General features: G+C 47.7%; 1 protein-coding gene across 4 annotated transcripts in view; it reads left to right on the forward strand.

Annotated features, from left to right (window-relative positions):
• The first annotated feature begins 252 nt into the window (after positions 1–252).
• NRP2 (neuropilin 2) overlaps positions 253–27,675 on the forward strand; it is a 122,598-nt gene continuing 95,175 nt past the window's right edge. For 2 of the 4 annotated variants that reach the window (XM_084643025.1, XM_084643026.1), the window contains exons 1-2: positions 253–898; positions 22,468–22,645. In XM_084643025.1, the coding sequence (XP_084499151.1) occupies positions 826–898; positions 22,468–22,645 (251 nt within the window). In that variant the 5' untranslated portion in view covers positions 253–825. The remainder of the gene's footprint in view (positions 899–22,467; positions 22,646–27,675) is intronic. The other 2 variants (XM_084643023.1, XM_084643024.1) reach the window with 1 other exon arrangement.

The raw sequence follows: 27,675 nt of genomic DNA on the forward strand, positions 1-27,675 counted from the left end.
GTGCCAGCCGGGTGGCCGCTTTCCCGGGGGCGGGGGGGGGGCACCCAGAAGGGGCGGGCCCTGGGCGAGCGTGTGATCGGGTAGCTCTGCCTCCCCGCTCTGACATGCGGGCGCGGCGGCCTGAAAAGGCTGCGAGGAGCCGGGCGGGAGGCACAGGCGGGCTCCCCGCGCCGCGCGCCGGAACCTCGCCAGGGAGAGACGCGGAGGGGAAGGGGGGGGGGGGGCGCGCGCGTGTGTGTGTCCGCGCGCGCGTGTGTGTGCACGGGGGGGACACGCGCGCCCACGACTCGCGGCGGCCCGGCCAGCCCGCGCGTGAACCATCCGGTCCGGCGTGCCCGCCAGCCTCTGCCCCCGCCCGGCCACCGCCACGCCGCGGCGGGGAGCCGCCAGCCCCGGGGCGGTGCGATGCCCCGGGCGAATCGTTCCTGCCGCCGGCTCTCGGGAGGCGTGGGGGGGGGGTGATGGTGCCTTCACGGGAGTGACACGCTGAGGGGCTGGGGAGAGCAAACACGCGCGCCCACCCGCACGCGCGGTTTGCAGACTGGATTTTGGGGGGGAAGCAGCGGCCGGCTTCCCTCGCGCCGGCCCTGAAGGAGTTCCCGGGCTTCTGCTCCTGCGAGTGGGGCCGTGCACGGCAGCGGAGCGGGGGCAAGGCGGGACGCCAAGGCGCGGAGGAGGAGGAGGAGGAGGAGAAGCGAAAGACAACCCGAGACATTTGCCGGGGGAATTCTAAGGTGCGGGGTGAAGACCAGCGGGACTTCCAGTTCCCGAGGAAAGCCCCCTAGCAAAGCCAGCGGGGGAGAAACACCCCCCACCCCGCTAAAAATGGATACCTTGCCTCTCGTTTGGGGATTTTTAGCTCTGTGCGTGGCTGGATCCGGAGTGCTGGGCGAAGCAGGTAAGACACGCGAAAGTTCATTTCCTCAGCTGCGCGCGTGTCTCATTTGCCTTGGAAAGCCTCTGCCGGCGAGGTCTTCCCGTTGGTTCACAATTCAACGGCAGGTTTGCTTCGCGAGAGCCAGGACTCTCCCCCCCTTGCGGGAAACCCAACTTTCCCCTCCCGGGGTGCAGTGTGGTGAGGTCTGGGTGTCTATGTTTTGAAACACACTCACACGGAGACAGGCTTTGGCTGTGTTCAGATGTCACATATGGAATAAATCAAAAGGTTTTTTTTTAAAAAAAAAAAACACACACGGCAAAGCCGTTGCATTACAGTTTTCGGGAGAGATATTTTTTTTAAAAAAAAAATGGTTTGAAGCAGAACATATCTCCCTGGTGGTTTTTGTTCCCTCTCCCCCCCCCCCCCCGCCCCAGCCCGGCTAGAAAGGCATAAATAATTTATAGCCACTCGGTTGGAGATACATTTACCAAGTCTAATTAAATAAGGTTTGAATGGGCAAGGCAGGAAAGCCAAGTTTGTGTGTTCTTAAGCCGGGGTGGCGGTTTCAAAAAAAAACAACAACCCACCACCCCACCCACATGGCTGTTAGCAGGTCATTTGGTGCCTACTGTCTAATAAAATGTCCCGCTCTGGAGCAACTGGGGATGTTTCTCTCCCCCCACCCCCTTTCAGTGTCTGTGTTTCCAGGGAAAGAGGAGCTAGTCCATATACATTTTTATTAAGAAAACCAACAGTGCAGACCTCAGGGGTCTAAGGAGCCCTCTGAAGTGGTCAGAAACTTTTCTTGATGGAATTCGGTCCTAAGCAGTTGCCAAAAGAGAAAAACAATTGCGGGGTGGGGTGGGGTGAAGAGGAGTGGAGGGATGAGGACAAACTGTGTTGAGATAAGGGAAACGAAGAGACTCCGATCAAATTCCAAGCCACTGTTTAATTCTGACAATCGGTAAATACATTTTGGGTTGCGCAAAACAGCCTTGGAGAGACTGGAGTGTGGCTGGCGAAATCCCTCCTCCCTGGTGAAGGGCACACGAAACCCGCTCGGCTTCATGACTCCGCCGGAGATCTGACAGAGCCCTTTCCAGCTCATTAACCGCTGGGCTGGGAGTGAAACCCTGATAAGACAGATCAGGCGGGGAGGGAGCACCGCAAAAATAAATATACAAACCTCACATGGCCTACTGTTTATCGTGGTTATTAAAATATGTGCAACTCCTGGAAGCCACTAGCTAACAGCCGGGAGGCGGGGTGAGCCGAGGCTCAGCTAGCATCACCCCCCCCCTCCCCGCTATATGTCAGTGAACATCATTATTTCATTCGTGCCACCCCAGTCTGCGGGTCCTGTCACTGCGGATCCCCCCGGGGGATTGTCATTCAGAACAAGTGCCTGGCGTTGGGAAGCCCGGAAACACCCTGGCACCTTCTGTGGGGGTGCCAAAGTCCGGCTAAGGTAAAAATGGTGCCAGGGTTTTGGATGTGGAATTGCAGCCGGGCTCGGGCTGCATGCTGCGGGGCGGCGGGGTGCCCCGAAGCGCTCCGCCCTGCCCCTGGGCTGGCACGGAGCTCAGCCGGGCAGAAATGCAGCGTGCAATGTGCCCTGGGCGGTGCACGTCACACAAACGCACCGAGGGCAGCTCGGAGACCCTTCTGCGCCTTCCCCCGGCCGGGGGGCCGCGCACCGAAAGCCGGGCGGGCCCGGGGGCCTCTCCCTCGGCTGGGGCCGGATCCTGCTGCCAGCCAATCCACCGCGAAGCAGGATCGGGGCCGCAGCGGAGGGCGCCTGCCTCCTGTCGACCTGTTGGTGGTGACACCTCCTGCGCCCAGGGTCCGCCTGCTGCCATGTTCCTCCTTCACCCCTCCCTGCCGGCTCCGGGCCCAGCGGCGTGGCAGGAACAGACCCAGCGCGCTCGGCAGCAGGGGAGAAACTTTCACGTGAAACCCTTGTAATGGGGTTTACACTCAAACCAGCTCCGAGGGGTGGGGGATCCGGCTAAAGCGTGCCCCCCCCCAGCCTCTCCAATGCCGCCTCGGTTGTGCAGAGCGCGGGGGGGGGGGGGGGCTATAGGGACTGACAAGTGTTGGAGTGGAGGGGGGACGGCTTAGCAATGGAGCAGCACCCCCCGTCCCCATTCCTCCAGCGGGGCAGGACTTTCTGGTCCCCGGTGCTAGCGTCTCCCTCCCGCTGCCGCCGCTGCTCTCGTGTGCACGGGCAGCCTCGGCACCGATCTGCCTGGGCCAGGGGAGCAGAGAGAAAGGCGGGGCCGGCCGTGCCAGTCCTGGCCGCGGAGCCGTTCCCCTGACCAAGCCGGAGGCGAGACCGCGCAGCCAGAGACGCCCATTGACTGGAGGGAGCCTCTGCCGGCTGCCGCCGCGCCCTGCCACCGGCCGGTTCTGGTCCGGGCTCTCTGGAGGGGCTGCCTGCACCGGGGGGGGGGGGGGTTGCATATGTCTCCCCCCCTCCCGGTGTCAGAGAGTGAGAATTCGCTCCGCCACAGGTGATTTTAGTTGCAAATGAGCCTGGGGAGGTTGTTGCTTTTCCCAGGTGAGGAGGAAATTCTGGCTAATGCTTCATTTCACGGGCCGGATTCCTCCCTAAAACCAGCGTCAGGTAATAGGGGACATCAGAGCTGTGAGTAAAGCCCCCGTTGGCCGGAGCTGGGCTGAACTGCGGTTCTGCACCGGCACCAAAGAGCCAGAGCCTGGTTTGGGGGCAGCAGAGCCGTGGCTGGTCTGCGGGTGCACTAGGCCTTGCTCCCTTAAGGGGAAGTGCCCCGTGGTAGAGGAAACCAGATCATTTATCCCCAAGGGATTGGACGGGAACAGTCCCGTTGGGGTTTGTTTTGCTATTATTTAAGAATCTTTTTTTTTCCCCCTGAATTTAGTGCTCCTGAAAGGTAGGCACCGGCCTTCACAGCCCTGGCCTGAGCCAGATGGAACACTGGTGTGTGGGAGTTCACAGCCCTCAGCCTTTCTGAAGGGCCTGCCCCTTAGCCGGGGCGATGATGTGGGCAGCTGTTCACTGAGGAACTAGGCTGAGTGTCAGGAGTGTATGTGGCGCAGGGAGCGGGCACAAGTACTGACACGCACACTTGCAGCGGTGGCGCCGGAAAACTGCCCTTCAGCTCCAAAACGACAGGCTTGTCCGCTGAAAGGAAGCCGTAGCTGATTATAAGTAGTGGGTTCTTTTCCCCCCGTCTCAGGACAAGCCGTTAGAGGGAAAAACCACACCCAGCCTCTACTAGAGGGCAAATGTACACTTACACCCTCCCTATTAGAGGGCCCCCCTTCCTCCAACTATAGGACCATCTAACTCACTCGGGGTTCTCAAACTTCATTGCATCGCGACCCCCTTCTGACAACAAAAATTACTACATGACCCCGGGGGCGAGGGGGGTGCAGGGGAGGGGACTGAAGCCTGAGCCCACCCAAACCCACCACCCCAGGTGGGGAGGGGGGTCCAAAGCCAAAGCTTGAGCCCCACTTTCCCTGGTGGTGGTGGTGGGGTCAAAGCCAAAGCCAGAAGGCTTCAGCCTCAAGCAGAGGGCCTGCAGCCTGAGCCCCACGGCCCAGGACTTGGGCTTCGGTCCCAGGTGTTTGGGCTTGGGCTTTAGCTCCTGGCCCCAGCAAGTCTAAGGCAACCCTGGTGACCCCATTAAAATAGGGTCACAACCTACTTTTGGGTCCCAGCCCACAGTTTGAGAATCTCAATTTAACTCATACCATATATGCCACAAAGAAGCTCAAATGATGCCCTGGTGGGGATTTTAGAGGTCTGCCCCTGACTGAGTTCATCCCTTTCCTGGACATCTCTGTCAGAGCAGATTTATCCCTGGAGTTTCATAACAATGCTCCTAAAGAAGACATTTATTGCCTTTGTTATGGACCAGATGGCACTAAAAGACAGTTGTTTTTCTTAAAAAAGGTCTTGTGAAGAAATCCACAGGCCTCTCCTGCAAGTTAGGATCATAGAATACCAGAGTTGGAAGGGACCTCAGGAGGTCATCTAGTCCAACCCCCTGCTCAAAGCAGGACCAATCCCCAATTTTTGCCCCAGATCCCTAAAGGGCCCCCCTCAAGTATTGAACTCACAATCCTGGATTTAGCAGGCCAATACTCAAACCACTGAGCTATCCCTCCCACCCTGGGAGCTTATCAGTTGAACGCCCTGACCCATTGTGCCACAGAGACACATAGATACAAGCCTGTAAGTTCTCCTGCTTCACCCCACCCTCTGCCCCACAAGCCTTGCACTTCAAATTACAAAATGGGAAGGCTTTGCTCTCTGGGAGATTCAGTCGATGTTACTGGAACTACACCTACTTTACTCTCCCATGCCAGCGCAGGCACCTGTGGGAAAGAGTTTTGTCAAAGTCTGAAAGGGGACGTTGTGGGGGACGCCTTTGTTCGATGAAACAATTGAAATCAGAGGGGTGTTTGAATTTACAGGGACGTTGGAAAACAGCTGAATTGGCAACACACACAACTCTGATTCTGTTAGGTGCTGTGTGCCCTCATGTCCTTGAGTAGATACAGAATCAGGTTCCGAGAGGTGAAGGGCTCTGTATCCCATTACCATTCCCTAGTGCCATGCAGTTCAATAAAAATATTTGGGTGAGTGCCTTCCTCCTCCCCGCAATCCAGCCTCCGGTGCTGTTTGCATTTGCAATGAAGTTTTCATCCTGTTTGACATCAGACTTTTTGTTGTCAAGGAAATGGTTGTGATATCACAAATACTGGAATATGACATCATTGTGTAATCCAATAAGAGAAAATAAACTGTGACAGGGCACACACGCTGAATTATATACAAGTAGTTTTAGTAATTAGCAAACATGGTAAGAAAAACATGTCAGAGGTGGATGGATTTATATTGGAAGTCTGGTGTATTTGAAAGCTTACCCCCATTATGAAAGTCCCTCTTTAAGCTCCCCCAAGGGATGTAAATAGAGAGGGGAGAGATTTTTTAATAGACAATAATATGATAATCCACACAGAAAAAAACCTCTTGCAGTCATTTTTACTGTAAGAGATAAACAGTGCAGCTGCCAATTTGTTTGTAGTAAAGCAAAGACTAAGATAACTATGTAGGGAGTGGGTTGGAGACCCTGGAAAGATAAATCTAATGGTTGGATGTCTGTGTGTTTTTCATCTCCCCTCAGCTAGTTACAAAAGCAATCTAATAAGAAAGTAAAGGTTTTGAGTGACCCAAGAACAGAGTGATTCAGATGATGTTTATGCAACTCTGAGCAATGCTTACTTGTAAAGACTTTCAAATATTTTCCTAAAAGCTGGTATTTTTAGAAATGACTTCTGTAATCTAGCAGAACCAACAACCCACTTGCATGCACACATACGTGGGCGGCACACAAACACTCATTGCTTTGCCTTTTAAAATCCTGTTATGCTGTTAACAGAAAACTTACTGGGAGAGAAAGGATTTTTAGACTAGGAATCCGGCAATTGCCAGGAGCTTCATTAAAACATATGAGTATGTGCTCAGTGAGAGACTATAACCCATGTCAAGGGAGTATTTGTTTTTCTAACTTTTTTCTGGCACAGAATTATCATTGCTGGTGGCGTCTGCTGTAGCAGGCAGACATGCTTTTCCCCAGAGGGCTCTAGAAGACACTTTCCATCTCCATCTCCCGGCTTTCCCTCCTCCGATTATTTACTCTATGCTTTAGGTACATTGTGCCAGGCTAAAGGGGCTGAGATCAGAAAGCAAACTAGTTCCGTTCTGGGAAGCTGTGCTGAAGAAGGTGGCTTTCCCCCACTCAACAATATGTCACTTTGCACGGGCCATTGGATTGGCTTCCTAACCGGATCTAGTGCAGTTGGGTTCCAGGACACAGTGGCCTTGTATCACGGATAGCCTTAGAGGAGAAAGCATCCTTCACAGGGTTTAGGAAGCTGTCAGGTTCAGATAAGGCTGGGATCCTATCCTGTGGGACCCCCAGTTGTATTAATAAGGAAAAATTAATTTTTAAGCGCTGGGATGGCTGCCAAATTATGTGACCTCTGACAGACCAGCTGTGCTGTATAAATACATCGTATATATCTGAACACCGTGATCCAATCTGAAGTTGAAATATTGGAGCAAGCATTTAGCAGGGATGGTGGGGGCCATTTGCAGCAGCGTGAGAGAAAACTGCAAGCTGCTAAACTCTCTTCCATTGTGATGTGAAGTCGCAGAGGCAAGTCTCACATCTTGGGATCTCCCGCTTGGGGTCTCTAATCCAGAAAGCAGGGAAAGATGACAGAATGTACACACTGGGGAGTGAGAGGGAGGCGTGAACAGCTCTAGTTTTACTCTCATCATACAAGAGCCCTTTGACCCATTTCTAATTGTAACAAAGGGATAACTAGGTTATTTTCAAAATCCTTCTTCACACACTCTGCTGAAACTGTGGTAGCGGCATCCACACAGATCAGGGTTGTTGCTAGCACAGTTTTGCAGTGGTTTGGGCTACAGTGGCATGGTTTTAATCACAGTCAGAATCAAAGGGTCATCTCCCAGAAGTCAAAGTCACATCAAAGTCTCAAAGGGCCAAGTTGTTCTCCATACTTTATGCCTGTGCAGTGATAGACACAAGAACTGACTTCAGTGGGAGATTTGTCTGAAGGAGGACTTCAGGAATTGGTCCAGATTGTTCAGCCTGTTCGTCTCCCCTCAGAACAAGGACTCATCCCAGTAAGCCTTTATTCACACAAGTAGTCCAGCTGAATTCAATGGGACTGCTTACTTAAGGGCTTGTAGGACTGAGCCCCAATCCTGGTTGTTAAACAAAGACTTGGTGTTTAAAAAAAAATTTGCAGGTGACCTGCTGTCATTTTGACTTCATCTACAAATTTTGTTTGGGGGAAAGGATTTTCTTTTGTGCCTTTAGGTTTTTTTTAAAAGGTCTCTTAGAGTGGTTCCTTTTCCTTAGAGGAATGTAGAGGAAGTGATCCAAGTGTTGTGAGGAGGGATCATGATGAAGATTGCATTAGCTGGCATGCAAAGTGAACTCACATATTAATAGAAGAGGGTGGACAGCACTGGAACCTTTTATCTGAATTACCCCTTTTCCCTCCGGACTTGATGATTCAAGAAAAATAGGACCCAAAGCTTGAACCACCCCTGTTTTGGGTCTTTTCTGATTTGCCCATTATGTAGGTAAGACAAAAGTGATAGCTTGTATACAGGTTTCAGAGTAGCAGCCGTGTTAGTCTGTATCCGCAGAAAGAAAAGGAGGACTTGTGGCACCTTAGAGACTAACCAATTTATTTGAGCATAAGCTTTTGTGAGCTACAGCTCTGATGAAGTGAGCTGTAGCTCACGAAAGCTTATGCTCAAATAAATTGGTTAGTCTCTAAGGTGCCACAAGTCCTCCTTTTCTTTTAGCTTGTATACAGACACTCTGAGCTCTGGTGATTCAGAACCTGGCTCTGAACCACACTTGGTTTGGGTTTTGAAAACCTGGCCTTCTCTGGCCACCTCCAAATGATAGGGCTAATAAGCCAATAGGCTTCCATGCCAATAACATTCATTTTCACTTCGCTTGTGTTTCTTAGAGGGATCCCTCAGAACCTAGCCCTGCCCTGGAATTCTCTCTTCCAGAGTGGGGAGAGGGAGAGAGAGCTGTAAAGAAACATGTTCATTTGCAAGCCACACCCACCCTTCCTTTCCTCCGTGACCACTGAATGTTTGCTCAGCAGGAAACAATGTATTTAAGGCATTTCCCAGAATGTGTAATAACTTCTGCTCTGGTATTAAGGTTTAGCAGTAGCTGCATTTGAGAGAGCCATCAAAAAGACAAAATAGCTTTTGCCCAGCAAGGCTCTTAAATAATACCATCTCCTCCTGTGTCTCCATAAAAGAACTATTATCTAATCCAGAAGAATGGGGGAAGGTGACAGCGGGGGGATTGTGTCCAGTGCATATTAGCATGCCACTGACACACATGTTGGACAGCATAGTGCCGAATGCTCAGTGTAAAGCCATTTAACTTGCTCAGTAGTTTCAACAGGACCTCTGATAAGGATCCTTCTCCTTGGAGAGCCTGGCCCCGTGAAGGGGAGGAAGGGAATGGTAGTTGACTGGATGGGGATTGCAACAATAGGCGTTGGATACAGAAAGAAATAAGACATGATCCTGGAAGGTGTTATGGAGGTGGGGGTGGTGGTGGAGGGATAAGGTGCAGAATCTCCTTCTTGGCATTGTAGTAATAACAGTAATATTAATTTCAGCTTTATATAACACCTGTCATCAGAAGAGATCAAAGCTCTTTACACGTGTATCCTAGGTGAATGCATGGTCCCTTCTTTAATTCATGGAAGTCAATTGCCTCTTAATCTTCTTCCACCATCCCCACACCAGCCTTTTTGCAGGGGGAAGATGATCACAGTATTTTGCTTATTATGTTCTGTGGCCCAGTTCTACTCCCAGTGCTGCGGTGTGACCATGGGCAAGTCATTTCACTACTCTGTGCCTCAGTTTCCCCATCTGTAAAACAGAGGTTATGATACCTCGTGTGCAAAGTGCTTTGAGATCTACAGATGAAAAGCACTCTGCAGGCCCTAGATATCGCTATGAAACAGTAGTAGTTTTTTATGCAATTTCAGTTGCTCGGAATTATAATACAAAAGCAAGTGGAAACAGATGCTGTTCCTTGTTGACCTGAAAGTTTTAATGTTGTTTGTTCCTCCACTCCAATGACTATTGGAGTAGCCATGAATTGTAATTCCAGACCTATCACCAATGGTTCCAGAATTGCATTTGCAGTAAGGCCTGCAGAAGAGTGGACATAAATATAAACTAACACTATTAGATCAGTTGCCCTATTGGAATTGCATTTGTTTATGATATCAGATGACAAATAATGAGGTTAGTGCAGGTGGCATTATGTGAAATGGCTATGATGTGAAATCTCATCAAAGTAACATTTTTTTAAAATGAAATGAGAGTTTTTAAAGGCTAGGGGTCAGATCCTCAGCTACTGTAAATCAATCTAGCTGCATTGATTTACACCAGCTGAGGTTCTGGCCCTGTGATTTTCAGGGAAGAGTTTCTAGTTGTCCCAGCATTAGGTTTCTACTTCAAGTTCCTCCCTGGATTAAGGTAGCAAAGAAGGGTACAAAGATTGGAAATCTTTTAATTTGTCACTTTTTAAAAAAATTACTATGATTTTTCCTTGTAAAAGTTCACAGGGAACAGTTCCATTTGATCCGTTACCAGATGGTCACCGTTCACTGCTGTCCAGTGCTGGGAAGTAAATATTTTGTATCCCTTCCCAGTTGCCTTAGGAAGTGGTCAAACGGCTGCATTCCTAGCCTGATGGATTGGCTCGTTTCTTTTTTGCTTAAGCCCAGACAGAGTTTTTATGAGACTGTCTCGTGACAGGCTGAAGTCACTCTGAATAAAACAAAATCCTAGTTCAGATCACGGATGTGCCCTTACAATCGGCTTAGCTATGGCTCTAGCATGAAATTTAGTTAAACTCTGAGTGCAGCTTGTAGGGACCCAGATGAGATGGGGTGGCATCTGGGGAACTTCCCATTTTATAAAGTCCTGAACAGTTTGTGTGTGTGCTTAATTACTTTGTGATCATCTTACAGAAGGCGCTGTATAGCTAAATAAGTGCATTTCCATGTGTGTGTATATCTGTATCTATTAAGTTGTTCAGGAAGCCTTTGAAACTTTATCCCACAACAGAAATCAACCAATGTGACACCTCAGTTAAATATGACCTCCACTTTTGGGCTAAAATAGCTAACCTTATTAGCTTTCCCCTGTGCTGCGTGTCTTTCCTTGACAGATCATTAAGCAATGTTTAAATCAGAGATATCACATTTGTGGTGTTTGATCCCTGTTCGTGTTCCTAGATTGGAAGCTCCCTGGGACAAGGATCTTATCATATGGTAGGGGCTCAGATAGCACTGTGATGTGGAACCCCATACAAACCTGTACAGATACTTCTAAAGCACTGTGGATGGTGTTAATAATAATGAATCCACCAAGGTGTTAGAACACTAGTTTTTCCTACCTAGGCAAAGGACTTAAGCAAGTGCTTAAGTGCTTTACTGAATGGGGGTGGTTTGCTGAATTGGTGCTCAGAGTCTGATCCTGGGAGGCACTGAGCACCCTCAACTCTCATTCACGTCACTGGGAGCTGAGGGCGCTCAGTTGCAGAGTCCCTTTGTTACTGAGCTATAAGTGGATACGTGCTGGCATGAAAAGGAGTCTTTAGGGCAGGGGTTCTCACAACAAAGTTTTTTGTTGCCACACTGACATTTTTTCCTAAAATACATAATTAACTTTAGGAAAAACAAATAAATATACACGGACACACATCTAAATCATTGTAATTTATTTATATGGGGTTTGTTGTAGCCTCAATAATAAAAATAATTCTGTGAAGTGTTATTTGTATGTTCATTAATGTCACTTTTCACAGCACACTTTTTCTCAACAAGCCCCAGGACAAATTAAGCCCTAAATTGGGGGTTTGAGGGGGAGGCAGCAGGGACCAGGGGCGATGGGGGAATGGCTGTGGGGCCAGGAAGGCAGCGGAGGTCCACGGTAATGGGGGATGGATGGGGGGGCTGGGGAGGCAGCGAGGGCCTGGGGCAATAGTGGGGAGCCTGCATGGCTGGAGCTGGGGTCAGCACTTGCCGCTGCATGGTCAGAGCCAGGGTCCACACAGTTGAAGCAGGGGGTTGGAGCCTGCTGCCTCGTGGCTGGAGAGAGGGGTCAGCACCCAGGGCTGACTCCTGCTGCCACACGGCTGGAGCCTGGGACCTGAGCCAGGGGCCAGCGTCCAGAGCCAGGGGCTGGAGCCCAAAGCTGAGGCCACATGGCCAGAAAAGCCCTGCAGCCAGGCTCCCAAAGTCCCACAGCTGGAGCCTGCCGCTTAACCACTGAGCGCCACCAAGGTGGGTCGAGAATTTACCTTGCTCCAGCAGCGTTGTGCCCCACATGTCTCCAGAGGTGGTGCAGGGCAGTGCATCCAGGAGCAATAGGAAGGGAGGGACGGGTCCCCGGTCACCACCCAGGAGGCTGTCATGGCTGTAGGGTGGACGCATTTGAGAAACACTGCTTTAGGGCATCTCTCCTTTGTGCTGAATTCCGAGGAGCAGAGATCTCTGGGCCTGTGAGGGAGGAAGGAGTGGAGCACGGGCAGTGTTTATGGCATTTAAAAAAAAGTACATAAAGAATGCAGTTTGAGGGGATGGAGCCCTGACCGCCAATAAGCAACAACCGCTCGTCCTCCCCTCCTGTTTCTTTACCCTCAGACAGAGATCTCACAGCTCACTTCTTGCATCCTTCTTTCTCCCTGGCTGTGGTTTCGGGGAACACTGGCTCTTTGGTCTCATTTATTCCTAACTCTGATGTACTTGAGCGATAGTCCTGACCCAGATAAAGCTTATTTGTTTTCTGTGGGCCAGATGACAGACACAGTTTGTAGGGGCGGGCAGCATGGAAACTGAGCCTACGGCTCCGTGCCTGGGTAACCCTGCTGTTTTGCAGATGCTCCCAGTTTGGCAGCAAGGAGCTTTGACTCTCACTCTCCTAGGACTCTGGCATACAACAAACAGACTCAAAGGGCCTGCATGTCGCCCAGCTATTGGGAGCTCCTTAAATCAAGGCACTGGGACTTGGTAGGGAAGTACATAAACTTCATAGATCATTCATGTCTGCTCAGTGTGTGTGTTCACATGGCTCTGGTTATGCCCCCAAAGTCCTGTCCCAGCATGCACTGGGCTCAGCCAAAGGCTTCTCTGGGCAGAAGCCTCCTCTTTGGTGGTTCTAAAGTCCTGGTTGTGACTCTCCACAAAATGTTACCTAGCCTGATCCTCACTCTTCGTGCAGGCAGAACTCCCCTGACTACCTGGTGCTGGAATGTCTCAGCTCTGTCACCTTCCTTGAATGGGTATAAGAGCAGGAGCTGCTCCTATGTCATGTGCTATTTTTGTATGAATGCATCTGTCAGGCTTCCTTCCCCACTCTGAACTCTAGGGTACAGATGTGGGGACCCGCATGAAAGACCCCCTAAGCTTATTTCTACCAGTTTAGGGTAAAACTTCCCCAAGGCACAAACTTTTTGCCCTTGGAGGGTATGCTACCACCACCAAGTGATTTAACAAGGAATCAGGGAAAGGACCACTTGGAGTTCCTATTCCCCCAAGCCTTACACCCCCTTTCCTGGGGAGGCTTGAGAATAATATCCTAACCAATTGGTTACAAAGTGATCACAGACCCAAACCCCTGGGTCTTAGCATCATAGAGAAATCAGTCAGGCTTTTAAAAGAAACAGAACTTTATTAGAAAGAAAAAAGGTAAAAAAAGCACCTCTGTGAAATTAGAATGGAAGATAATCTCACAGGCAGTCAGATTCAAAACATAGAGAATCCCTCTAGGCAAAACCTTAAGTTACAAAAAAACACAAAAACAGGAATACACATTCCAGCACAACGAATTTCACAAGCCAGAAACGAAAGAAAATCTTAAGCATTTTCTTGCTAGACTACTTACTAACTCTATAGGAATTAGATTGCTTGCTTTCTTGATCTGTCCCTGGGCAGAGGCATCACACAGACAGACAAAGCCTTCCCCCCACCCCAGATTTTAAAGTATCTTGTCCCCTTATTGGTCATTTTGGTCAGGTGCCAGCCAGCTTACTTGAGCTTCTTAACCCTTTACAGGTAAGAGGATTTAATAGTACTGTATCAGAGCTTCTTAACCTCTTCCCTTTATATTTATGACATGCCCCCCAAATCACAGATAGTGTGAAACACTGGCTTGATTTCTTCCTGGAGCTCTAGGAAAAAACAGAATTACTAAGACACATGCATCTGTAGATATACTACTAACTGTATAAAGACTAACAATATTTTTTATATTTCAAGGACGATTTTAACCAGTTGATTTTGGGAAACTTTCACAGGAGAGTGCATCAGCCACTTTGATCTGCTCCTGAGAAACATTGTCCTGACCAATGAGTTCTTTTTGCTCTTTATCTAATTCCAGATTCACTTCTGAGACATTAGACAGACATTCAGAAACTTGATTCACAGACAAACTGCTTTTTTGCACAGACAAACATTTGGAGAAACCCTCCACAGGCAAATCATTGCCCATAATAGACACAGGTTTAAGATCATTTCTTTCCTGTGACTGGTTACCTGGACTGAACAAAGCTTTAACATCTTCCCCAATCCGTAGACCCTCAGGCAATAACTTCCTTATACCAGCTATAACTTCATGCTCAGTACCATTCCATTCGAGGTGAATTCTGGCTAAAGGCACTCTTACAGTAAACTCATAGAGGACTACAACATTCACACTCTGATTTGGGAAGTAATCTTCCTCTTTGACTAGATCTGCTTTAACAAGAGTGATGTTAGAAGCCATAATTTGCCCTAAACAGCTTTTATGATTGTATAGTACTGTATCAAAGCTTCTTAACCCCTTCCCTTTATATTTATAACAGCATCGTAACCAAATATGACCCTAGTGAATCAAAAAGATTTATTGGTGGTTTCTTGTTGGAAGCCACCAACTCTGAGTGGCTGCAGCATATGTGTTTATTTTGAAATGCACCTCTTTGGCTAGGGTAAGTTTAAGTTACACATGGAGTTGGCCTTTGCTTTTTGCATCCAAGATCAGAGGATGCACTGAACCCTGCTCTTCTGATGTCAGCAAACTCTGGTGGGAATTAATTGGCAGAAAACTCACTCAGTGGGAGAACACCCTCTCGCTCAAGATTTCATAGCATTCGAAGGCGTCAGGGCACTCTCATATAATCTCTTAGGCAGATCCCTGGGCCCAACCATCTGCTTTGATCCACATGTGTAATGCTTGCCATGCCAACTTCAAAGGGAGTGGTGTGCATGTCCATGTGAGGGGCTGATTTTGGCCAGTGAATTTCAGCAAGGAGAGGCTTCTCCTAATTTTCCCATGGGTAGATGAGGGGAAATATGTTCTGCACCACGGAGTGGGCAAGGATCTCAGCTCTCCAAACCCAGCTGTCTGGGGAAACCTTGCAGTTCTCAGGACACCTTTGGAGGGCTGGAGCCTTTGTGCTGTCTCCAATGTCTTTATGTGATGGCTCAGGCCTTTGGTTCCCCACCATTACATTGCACAGTACTCAGGGAGCTGTATTACCATGGCCTTCCCATCAACGGGGTCATTCCCAGTGTGGCAGGGGAAGCAGTGTAAGGTCATGGGGAATGACCTGAGGGAGGATGATGCCCAAGAGAGCAGCTGTCCCTGCCCCTACCAGAGCCATGGCAGCACTGTAGAGTTGGTTTAGAGAAGTTTTCCTGTGATTGAGGGCAGGGGAGGAGCAAGCCAGAGATCTGCTGCTTCCACTGCTTACCCACAACCCTAGATCTAGCTCCCCTCCTCCAGCAAGCCTGGGAGGGAGCAGGGGAGAGCGGTTTCCAAACAGCGCATTTAGCTATTGAGTGGCGGAACATACTGGGCCCTTAGCAGACCTGGCTAATATTTAACATTTCATTTTAATTTTATTAAGTGAATTTAAGGCTGGTGAAAGCTGCCAGGGCACGCTGAAGACTGACGTCTTCTGTTTAATCCACACAACACACACAGCTTGCATGGCAGCAGTGCCCGCTTCCTTCACCCTGCCCAGCCTCAAGTCCTGACCTGGGCTGGAAGGGTGGCTCAGGTCTTGTCCACACACAAACTTGCACCCGTTTAGTTAAACCAGCTTGAGTGGATTCTGTGATTTCGGTTTAAGCGTGTCTTATTTCTGTTTAGCTTAAGCCTGTCTAGCCCAGTGGGCTAGCTTGCCTTTATTATATTCATTGCTTTGCATTATATTCAGCAGTAATATAAGAAACCTACAAGCCTGTATCCTGTAAGACATTAGCTTCAGCAAGTTAGCATAAGTCTTGAGGCCTCTGAACATTGAACAGATAAATTTTGCACACATAAACAGCCCAACAGAAAACCCAAAATATTTGGGGAGCTGAAAATAGGGTTTAAGGGGAAGTTCTGACCCCAGGTCAACCACAGAAGTTTCCTGGCAATGAACTGATGTATATAACAGGTACATGAGAGAGATACATCTAAGGTTAGCCTGCTTGCTTGCCTATATATCTTTTCTTATAAGTTTCTTATTTTCTTATGGGTTTGATTGTTTGTTTTATTATAGGTTTATATTATATTCTGCTTCTTCCCACCCCCGCTCCAGCCCCGCCCCACCTCTTCACCGCCTCTTTCTGTATCCTCCCCAGAGCGCACCCCATCCCTGCTCCTCCCCTTCCCTCCCAGTGCCTCTTGCATGCTGCAAAACGGCTGATCTGCAGCGTTCAGGAGGCGCTGGGAGAGAGGGAGAGGAGTTGATCGGCAGGGGCCACTGGTGGGTGAGAGTGGGAGGGAGAGAGGGGAGCTGGCTGCCAATGGGTGCTATGCACCGGCTAATTTTTCTCTGTGGGTGCCCCAGCCCTGGAGCACCCATGGAGTTGGTGCCTATGCATAGGGGGCTTCCTAAGTTCATGGTGCATCACAGCTTGGAGCTTGGAAAGAACCGAAAAAAACAGTTAGGACAGAAATAACAAATGTGATACCTACTCACAAAAGGGCCATGGTAATGAATTGACATGTATGGTAATAAGTTGAGATCATTGCTATGCTAACTTCTAGGAAAAAGACACTGCACCATTAGTGAGGTGAGGAAATACAAATAAGGAAAAGGGGGAAAATCCCCTACTGAATATGCATCAAACATAACGGCAGTGTAACATACTATAAAAGTGGCATCGCAGCCTAGGGGCAGTAGAAGAAGGAGATGTAGTCCTTGGGAGGTGCCAGAATGATGGCCGTTGGTGATGAGGGGGAAGGTGATGGTGATGAGGAAGATGATGGCTAACACTTCAGGTTGTTCTACAAGGGATGATGTGAGTATATGGGTGTGCAGATGTACATTGTGTAGTATCTCTATCTACCTTACTGAGCTGGGGTGTTTGTGACTGTGCTAAATGTATTAATAAACTATATTTGTAAATATAAAAGAGTTCCTATACTGTGAGTGTTGCAACTGTGCACATCAGGGTTCCCAACTATAAAATCATTTGAATAATACTGGGCCTGATCTTGGGGCAAGAACCTGTCAACCCTCAAAGTGATAGCTGGGGATTCTTAAGTAATCAATATAATTAATACATAATCTAAAGATCAGGCAACTTAACTGACTTAAGCTAAATTGAAACAAGCTTGATTTTTGCTGAAATGCGAACACCCACACAGCCTTTTGCACCAGTTAAGCTGAACTGGCTTAAAATGACACCATTGTTTCAATGCAGTATGTAAACTAGCCTTTAGTTTTCACACACATCCATGCTTGGCCTCTCCGCTGGGGCTGCCAACAAGGGGTGACCATTCTGATGGTGCATTTTTGTAGTGAGGGCATTTGTCCACTGGAAACTGGACTGGCACCAGTGCCAAGTTGTCTAGCCGCCCCCAAGGAGCCATTAGATCATTTGGTCAGGCAGGGTTGCTTTATGAGGCTTCATCTAGCTGATGTAATATCCACCGTCATAGTATCTAAGTGCTGATTACGGACCAGCTGCTGCTGTGGTGGATACCCTTTGCAACCCTGTTTATTTCAACGGGGCTGCTAAGGGAGGAATGCCACAGCAGCCTCTGGCCCTGTTAGAGTAGCAGGTGCCATGTTCCTGCAGGTGTGGTGTTCTAACAGGAACAAAGAGAAACACAGTTGTCGATCTCCCTAGTATCTATGTAGGTGAGAAATGCAGCCCCCCCCCACCCATCTGTTTGTTTGTTTCATTCAGTTCAATTACATTTTGTCTTTTAGACTGTATTCATAAATGGAATTTGGGTGTAAAACAGTCGGGCCTGATTCTGATCTCACCTACCCGGTATAAATCAGGAGTATCTCCACTGAAGTCAGTGAAAATACTCAGGGTTTAAACTTGTGGAAGATAAGAAGCAAGCCCATGGGATCGGTCAGTCCTGCCCTGTCTACGTGGTATGGGTTTACACAGCAATGTGTGAACCCAAGATTTGGGGTGAAAGTAGGAGATTTCTGCACCTCATTTTATCAGCCAAGAATGAAAGACGAAAGGTCAGATTCTGATACCCATGTTCACATGGTGGATCTCCTTAATGCATGAGTCGTCTTATTGACTTTATTGGGACTTCCTCTGGAATATTCATTCTGTTATTCAGCGTGAGTAAGGGTGCTAGAATCCTGTGACTAGTTGGTGGCACCAGTCTAGTGGCTAAGCATGTTGAAAAAGCTGGAGAGAGGATGATGAGGAGTGGAAGGATTGAATTTGTTGTCATTGCTTCAAGACTTCACCCTTTCCAAGAAAAACAGTCTGCAGCTTGAATATTTATCTTTGTTAGAAGGGTGTACGTGTGTGCAAATGATGTGCGGATTTTTATGGGAGGGTGTGGAAGTGTGTACATGAGTGAAGTGTGAATCACACATAAATATCTCGGTGTCAACAGATAGGTGAATTCTCTCAGTCATGTGCACGCGCGCCAATGTGTCTGCCTATCTGTCTAAAATCCACATAGCCACATGTAGGTGCATGTGCTTCAGAAGAGAGGGAAAGAGATCTGCGCAAGAATGTGCGTTTGTAAATATTTTTGTGTTGAGCAAGCTCTCAGTGGAACAAAACCAGATGTTTTTATGAGTCCTCAGCTCTTATCTGTTTTCTCGTGCTTTTTTTAGGATTTTATTTTATTTGGGGAAAGGGAAAGTCGCAGCAATGCCCTTGGAGGTGCGAGGAGAAAGCTATTTTTAAGGAGGAATATGGTTTAGAACATCAACAAGTAGGAGGGGATAAAAATAGTCCTGTTTTGTGGCAAAGGAAGAGATTACTCCCTTGTGGGGAGGACAGAGCACCCCTCCTCCTTTGAGGAGACTTCCTCTCGCTATTGTTCACCGCTGGGTCCGTACGCAGCACGTGCCCTTTCTTTTTCCAGAGAATTTGCAGGGAGGAAGCAGCAGGTTAAGTTGAAGTGATGTCTTAAGAACCGTCCCACCTGGGTGCACGGTTCTCATTGCAGAAAGACTGGCACGGGGCAAGTTGATTGCCGGACTGTGGTTTTCCTGCCAAGAGCTGGAAAAAAACTGGAAAATTACACCCTTTGCAGCCTATAGGGCAGCTGCTGCTCTACATTCAGACACCTTTAAGGCCAGATCCTCAGCGATGTCAGAGTAGTTCATAGAATCCTAGAATCTCAGGGTTGGAAGGGACCTCAGGAGGTCATCTAGTCCAACCCCCTGCTCAAAGCAGGACCAATATCCAATTTTTGCCCCATATCCCTAAATGGCCCCCTCAAGGATTGAACTCACAACCCTGGGTTTAGCAGGCCAAAGCTCAAACCACTGAGCTATCCCTCCCCCCAAAAACAACTGTCACACAGAATGGCCCCCTCAAGGATTGAACTCAAAACCCTGGGTTTAGCAGGCCAATGCTCAACCCACTAAGCTATCCCTCCCTCAGTCTAACTCCCTGGCATCAGTGGAGTTAGGCTGGTTGGCACCAGCTAAGTATCTTGGCCTTAAATCTTCCCAGAGGATAAGCCTAAATTTCCAGTCACAAGCTGTTACAAACCCTGTCTGAGTGCTGTCCTGTGGTGTATGCAGTACACAGAGCACCCAGAGGGAATGTCATTTAGTGTGCTTAAAAAGGCACAGGAGTAACTTTCAGAAGTGGGCTCATTTGTGATGGGCTAATTATCTCTGCCTTTGTGTCAGACCTGGTGTAATTGTTCATCTGTGCTAGAGATCACGCTCCCTCCTGTGCTTTGTCAGTGAGTACAAGATTGTGCATCCCCCTTAAAGGAAACGGCCTGGCTCTGTTTTGTGATCTAATGCAGATTAGCACATCAGAGCTGGAACAAGTGAAGGCAGCCTGGCTTTAAAGCCTCACTGTCCGGCTTTATTGCAGTGCTACACGCGTGCCCTTTCTTTCCCCTCTGCATTTGCACTCTTGACAAGCTGTTCGTTTGTCTAAGGTGGAAATGGCGCAGACAATAATATTGCCAGGCTGGGGAATGGCTGAACTGCACCTGTAGTGAAGAAGATCCAGTCCTGTTGGGTGGCTGCTGAGAGGTAATCTATAATTCACAAGGCCTTGCTGCTTCATGCAGATGGTGATATTGAAGCATGACTGATGCCAGCAGTGCAAAATCTCAGAGGCATTTCCTCCCCCCTCCCGCCCCCCCGTCTTATTCTTTCCTCCTGGTTTGCTGTGGCTCTTAAATTAAAACCTTCCCAAGGCTAAGTGCTCCTGGTGCTGAGGAATTTCAGCCTTTACTCACAAACATCCCACATTTTCAGTGGCGGGTGGTACACTTCCCAAATATGGCTTCAGTGACAATTGAGGTCACTCAGTCCCTTAACAAGAGTGGACTTGGGCTGGTTTATAGCTTGGGAATGAGTGGATACACACATGCACTTGCTTCCACTGTGTCTATTTCATTGTTCTAGTCTGGGCTGGGTGTGGTAGGGAGGAGGAAGCCTGTCTCTGAACCAGGGGTCAGGCTACAGGAGTGACTTAACTCTTTGTTGTCTGAATAGTGTCCGCATCTGGGAAGGTGACACAAGCACTTTCCGTAGCCACTTGATGCTGTTTCATAGCTTATAGCTATTTAGGTCAGAAGGGACCATTATGATCATCTAGTCTGACCTCCTGCACAACGCAGGCCACAGAATTTCACCCACCACTCCTGCGAAAAACTTCTCACCTATGTCTGCTCTATTGAAGTCCTCAAATCGTGGTTTAAAGACTTCAAGGAGCAGAGAATCCTCCAGCAAGTGACCCGTGCCCCATGCTACAGAGGAAGGCGAAAAACCTCCAGGGCCTCTTCCAATCTGCCCTGGAGGAAAATTCCTTCCCGACCCCAAATATGGCGATCAGCTAAACCCTGAGCATATGGGCAAGATTCATCAGCCAGATACCCAGGAAACAATTCTCTGTAGTAACTCAGATCCCACCCCATTTAACATCCCATCACAGGCCATTGGGCCTATTTACCATGAATATTTAAAGATCAATTAATTGCCAAAATCATGTTATCCCATCATACCATCTCCTCCATAAACTTACCGAGTTTAATCTTAAAGCCAGATAGATCTTTTGCCCCCACTGCTTCCCTTGGAAGGCTATTCCAAAACTTCACTCCTCTGATGGTTAGAAACCTTCGTCTAATTTCAAGTCTAAACTTCCCAATGACCAGTTTATATCCATTTGTTCTTGTGTCCACATTAGTACTGAGCTTAAATAATTCCTCTCCCTCTCCGGTATTTATCCCTCTGATATATTTAGAGAGAGCAATCATATCTCTCCTCAACCGTCTTTTAGTTAGGCTAAACAAGCCAAGCTCCTTGAGTCTCCTTTCATAAGACAAGTTTTCCATTCCTCGGATCATCCTAGTAGCCCTTCTCTGTACCTGTTCCAATTTGAATTCATCCTTCTTAAACATGGGAGACCTGTTGGCTTAGCATCATCTGGTTGGCAGCCCCCATTGGATTGCTGTGGAGCAGCACCATCGCCTGAATGGAGCCAGCTGTGACACGCAGTGGTGGCAGGGATGGCTGCTCTGTTGGGATTGGGGGAATCAAGGAACGTAAAATATAGATGCCTATTGGAGAAAGAGACCTTGTTCGGAATCTTAGTATGTTATCAATTGACTCTATGATGCAGATTTTCCTCCCAGCGAGTAATGAAATAATAAATCAGATTTGTGGTGTTCATAAGATTAAATGTTTTTTTGAAGATGAAATCGCCCTCTAGGGCCTGTTATAACCCAAAGCTGAAAGTGCTTCCTTTGCTCAACGTGTAATTGTTACCAGGCCATTTCTGGGCCACAAAACCACCACTGTTGATTCTCAGAGTCTGTAATTCTAACTGCTCTGCTGGCTTGAAGTGTTTCAAGAGGAGAGAGACAAAACTGAGAGGAGAGGTACTTAGAAGAGGGTCAGGAAGAAGGGAGTGGAAAGACTGTCTTGTGGTTTAAAGCACGGGACAGGGAACCAGGCAAGTGGGGATCTGTTCCTGGCTCTGTCACATACTTTCTGTATGAACTTGGACAAGTCACTTAACCCTCTGTGCCTCAGTTTCCTTACCTGCAACATGAGGATGATGCTACTTCCCTAAGTTGCAGGGATATATTGTGCATTTTCATCCAGGAATGTTTGTACAGGACCTTTGTGGTTTCTATGGAAGAGTGCCATAGAAAGCTTGTAAAAGAGCCAGTACAGGAGAGAAAATAAAGGCAGCTCCAAATGATCTGATATCTCACTGCCTCTTCTTTAATACATCTGTAATTGCACAGGCAGGAGCGTTTATGGCCTTTTCTGGTCTGCCTAAAATGTGATATGTGTGTGTGTAGAAGGGAGCGGGGGATTGCGGTATATAATAATAACCTTCACTGTAAGCATCCAGTGATTAGCTTGATAGCTGTAGACCGCGCTGCCATAAAGGCCCGTTAAACATTCTTTATCAGACAACCAAAGGCATAAATGTTAATGTTTTGAAGTTCATAAGCCAGTTTCAGCCACTTGTTCTCTTGGTTATTTTTGCAGTTCAGTCATGCGGGGGTCGTTTGAATTCAAAGGATGCTGGTTACATCACTTCACCTGGATACCCACAGGACTACCCTTCCCACCAGAACTGCGAGTGGCTCATTTACGCCCCGGAAGCAAATCAGAAGATTATCCTCAACTTCAACCCTCATTTTGAAATTGAGAAACATGACTGCAAGTAAGAGCCTTCCTCTTCTTCTTTACGAGATAATCTGCTCCTCCTCCTCTTCCACTCTTAACTAGAAAGGCGAGGACCAAGCACTCCCAGAAACAGGAAACTGGGTGGTGGCCCCAGTCTCCAGAGCATCCCTCGCTATGTCACCCTCCTTCAGAGTCTGGCTTACCTTGTAGCAGGCTGTCGTGTGACTCCATCGCACTCAAAGGGAAAGGGTCTGAATCCCAGCCTTGGGTAGTGATCCTTGGCACGTAGGAGGTGTTGGTTCTGTTCCCTGCACTGGTGCTGATTCTGCTACACTTGGTGAATTCTGATTTTGAAGGGGAGACCAGGAAGCGGGTTACCCAGGAAAATCAATTAGCAGCTAGTAAATAATTAACAGCATCAATAGGCACCATTAAAGGCTGAATTAATGATGTGGTCTCTGTGGATTTATAATCCAGTATGTACCCTCCGGAGTCTGTGACCAACTATTGGGATGTCTGAAATGTGGAAAAGTTTAGAGTCTCCTAAAATGGGGCTGATTCTGCAGTCTTTCCACACACAGTGTTCCCTTTGATTTATGATAGCATCCACATATCAGACTCTAGGATCAGGCCCACTGACACAAAACAATCAGCACAATCTTAGGTGAATTTTTTGAAGATTGAAAATTATGGTGCCAGATCCTCAGCAGGTGTAAATCAGCATAGCTTCATTGGTTTCAATGGAAGCACATTGCTTTACACAGTTGAGGATGTGGCCCATACTAATCACATAGGCCCTGATCCAACCAGTGCTGAAGTCGGTGAGTGTTGAAGGAGTTCAGTAGTTTGCAGGATCAGTGCCATGTACCGTAGCAGGCAGGGGGGAGCAGGAACTCTGACCATGGACATAAATGAACACAGGTGATCTAAGCAAAATAGTGAGGGACGTGATCATGGTTTTATTGTTGTGCGTTTCGGCAGAGCTGCATAACTTACTAGTGGCTAAATGCAGTCACTCAAAACCCATGGTAATAAAAATGTTACAGTTCCACTGGACTGTGACCCAGGAGACTCGGATTCTATTTCTGCCTCAGCAACTGGCCTATTGGGTGACCTTGGGCAAGTCATTTCCCCTCTCTGGGTGACAGTTTGCCCTTTTGTAAAATGGGTACTGATCTCCCTTGCAAAGCACTTTGAGATCTACTGATGAAAACCCTATTAAGAGCTTGGTAATATTAGCTTTTAATATATAGAGGGGAGTGTGATATGGCAGTAGGAGTTAAGAGTCCTGACACTGACACTGACTCGTTCTGTTGCCTTAGCCAAGTCAGGGCCAGCATTTCTAAAGTGCTTAACACCCACAGGCAGCCCCAGCTTTCAGAAGAACTGAGCATGTTGGAAGCTGAATGCTTTTGGAGATCTGACCCTTTAGCAGTATATGTGGGAGCTGAGTTCTTTTTGAAAAGCTGTCCCCAGCTGCAGGTGTTAAGCACTTGAAAATCTGACCCCGAAACCGTTGCCCCACATTTTGCCTGTTTTCCCATCTATAAAATGGGGATAAGAATGCAGTTGTGGCAAGCGCCACCAGCTGTCACTATTACAGCTAGTTTTCCAAGTTCTTTTTCTTAGTGTGTGAGCAATTTTGTAGTCTTAGAAGAAAGGTTGGTGTTGGTACTTTTGGTTGCATAAGGCTCTAGGTGGAGGGAGCTCTGTGAGCAGCACGAGAATTCGCTGTCTGCAGTGGTCTCTAGTTAGAAACAATTCTTGAGGCAGAGTTGCTCCCTAGGAACTAGGTATCAGTGCTGGGCTGAGAGTGCTGAAGTTGGGGATTGCCTGCATCTCTGTTTTAGGACTGGTGCATGCGTGTAAATAATGTAAATTACACTTTTGGAATATATCCACGCCACTGATTCCTCCTCCTCCTTCTCTGAGCTGCAAGGGCCTGGATGCCTGCTCCTGCTCCACAGGAGTGCAAGGCTGGTGTCAGAATGGGCACTAAATACATGTTAATTCCTGGGTAAGGCTCAGTCAGTGAGCTTTCTGAGATCACTGCAAAGAAGTTTCTCCCACAGTGCTGATTATTTTAATTGTTTTCTCTTTTGCCCCCTTTTTTTTTTTTTTTTTTTTTTGAGGCAACATCTGTTCAGTCCCATATTTCTTTTTCTTTTTTTAAGCTGTGTCCAGCCACATTAGGAAGTAACTGGGCCTTCTCCCTCCCCCATCATGAAAGGAATAATTTGGTGTAATTGAAGCCCTCGAAGGCCTTTCTCTTTCTCTGCTTCATCCCTGCTCCAAAGAAGCTCCTTAGTTTGGAAAGCACTTCAAAACAAGGAAAATTGGCCGTCTTCTGTTATTTTCTTCTCCTGTGTGTTAGTCACAGCCAGGATCTTAATGCTTGTGGGGTGGGCGCTTTCTAAAATAAAGCCTGGGAAAAACAGGCCATTGTCTGTGCTGCCCTTCCGACGCAATAATGCAGCAGTAAAGCCGGGAGCAAAAGGAGAAAGAGAAAGAGAGAAGCTCTGGTTAAGACCGGCCAAACTATTCGGAAATAATTGTAATAGCCCGTCTGCTCCCCATTTCTTCCTCTCAGCACTGCGAGTGCAGCTGCCGTTTTCCTCCTGTTTCAGTCCCATGCAGTGGGATTGGGTATCTGCTATCTGAACCGGGAAGCGGTGTCCAGTTTGAAAAGAGCAGGCTGCTTTGGTGAAAGGTTGCCATTCTGTCACATTGCATTGCGTGCACATGCCAAGTTTTATTTTTGATCTCAGGAGAGACTTGAACCAGCCTCCTGTAGATGAGAAATGAAGATTATTCCCAGTCACGTGGCTGTTCTACCCAATCCTTCGTAATTGCCATTTCTCTGTTCAGTCTGTGCTGTTTGCTTGGAAAATCCAACTCAGAAGCTTCAGTGTTGTGTGAATCACTGCATTCTATAGCCACCTTTTCCAGTCACGAGTCCCTTCCCCAGCTACGTTTCTCTCTGGACTGTTAAAAGCCCCTTCCAGAGATTCTCTCCTGAAATCTACCATCAGCTGCTCTGCTGAACTAATGGTGCTGAAGGATTAGACTGGGCAGAGCTGCCTTTGAATTCCAAGTCTTTTCTGTATAAACAGGGTGGAAGCAGACTCATTTCACATCCTAGTGGAACAGTCTTGCTCCCAAGACAGACAAAAGAACCTCTCATTTGAGTCATGATGGCTTAACCAGGAAAGCATTATCTAAAAATATACATACATAAAAAATAGCCCGGCGTGTTTTTTCTGTCGACTTTTTCTGAACATGAAATGCAGTTGAATTATGAATAACCCAGTGGACATGCTGTCTCTGACTGTGATGATTTCACATACAGTATTGGCTTCAACAAGAGTACTTGTAGCCCCCTCTGGTGGTATCATGACAAACAAGACAAGAGAGTTTGGTCCTTGTGAGAGAGGTGGCTGTTCAGAGAGCTGGCAGAATGAAAAGCAAAGATGAGCCTGAGCCACCGAGTTTGGACCTTCCCCAGAATTTGGATCCAAAGGAGTGGCCTCATCTCAAATGAAAACTGGTTTTAGAAGAAGGGTACGGTAGAAAGTACTATGGGGAATTCATGCACATTTACCCTGATATGAGAACAGAACTTAAAGGGACAGTGCTCCCAGTCTGGAGCTGACCTGCCCATAATTTAAGTCACCTTACACGTCTCATATTTTGTTTTAAAGCGGCTCTGCTGGTCTTGGAAAATATCAGTTTCCCCAAAGGAGGGTAAGCAGCATTGACTGATTGCCAAATTCTCTGCTGCTGATTAATTATTTGTGTTACAGTAGCACCTAGTGTTCCCAACCAAGATCGGGACACGATTGTGCTAGACTGTGCCAACACAGAAGGGGAAACAGTCCCACCCCCAAAGAGTGGATGCTGTAAATAGACAAGACACACAAAGGGTGGGAGGGGAAAGAGGGGTGAAGTGTCTTGCCCAGGGTCATATAGTTCGTCAGTCAGGGAGCCAAGAGTACAACCCAGGGCTCACGACTCCTAGATCAACCAAAACACATCTCCCTTGCTACTAGACACTAGGGATAACAACCATGCTGCCGTGTGTTCCATGGAAGCCATGGGTGTTATGATGTGGGATGGGATCCCATTAGACACATCAAGCCAGAGTCTAGTTAGCCTGCAAGGTCTTGTTGTGGTTGCATGAGCCTCTCTCAAGCTGGGCACTGAAATAAGCAAACACAAATATTCTGCTTTCTTAGCAAGTAGTCTGAGTCCTGTAGATTTTAATATCCTGCATACTAACAAGAAGAGAGCAGGGCAGAGAGTCAGTGCAAAGTGGGTGTAAGTGCCCACATACCAAACCACAGCTGGCAACTATAATTTTAGGCTCAGCACCCTTGACCAGATCCCTTCACACAAGAACATAACACTGCAGGAAGGCTTCCTTCCATCAGCAGGGGTTAAAGAGCAGACAAGACAGCAATTATAGGTGACTAATTAGTAAATGTTTTGAAAAATAAGCAAAATTATCTCATTAGTAAACATTTTAGAAACAATGCCATTTCTTTCTGAATTGGGAAAATCCTAGAAAATAGAAATATATGAATAATGTTAGAGAGAGATGTGTTTTGAGGGACGTAGTAAGCGACCACACTGGATCTTCTGTGAATGAAACAATGAGAAGGGTTCAACTTTAACCATGAAGGGAAGGGAAATCATAGAGGAAACATTCGTGAAGGCATTTGGTTGCTTGTAGGTTTATGGGCTGGACAGGCAGAAACAGTGTTTTGAGCTGGAGCTGTTCAGACATCAGCACTGTCTGCAATGGAATCTGTGGTTAAACTGGGGCATACTGTAACCTAACTCTGTCACCATCCCAATCCCCAGTCATAATCCTTGGATAGGTGGGTGCATTTGCCAGAACAATCAACAGCAAATGAGTCAACCATGTTGACATCTAAACATTCCATTAGTCTTCAGAGTTAACACCCACTGAATTGAATGGAACCTGACCTTTGAGTTATTGTGGCCTGTTGACTGTCTACAGAAGCATGCAGCCAGCTCTGAATCTGTTTGTGCTTGTGTTCTTAA

This window comes from Lepidochelys olivacea (genome assembly GCF_965140295.1).
Source record: "Lepidochelys olivacea isolate rLepOli2 genome assembly, chromosome: 11".
Taxonomy (NCBI): domain Eukaryota; kingdom Metazoa; phylum Chordata; order Testudines; family Cheloniidae; genus Lepidochelys; species Lepidochelys olivacea.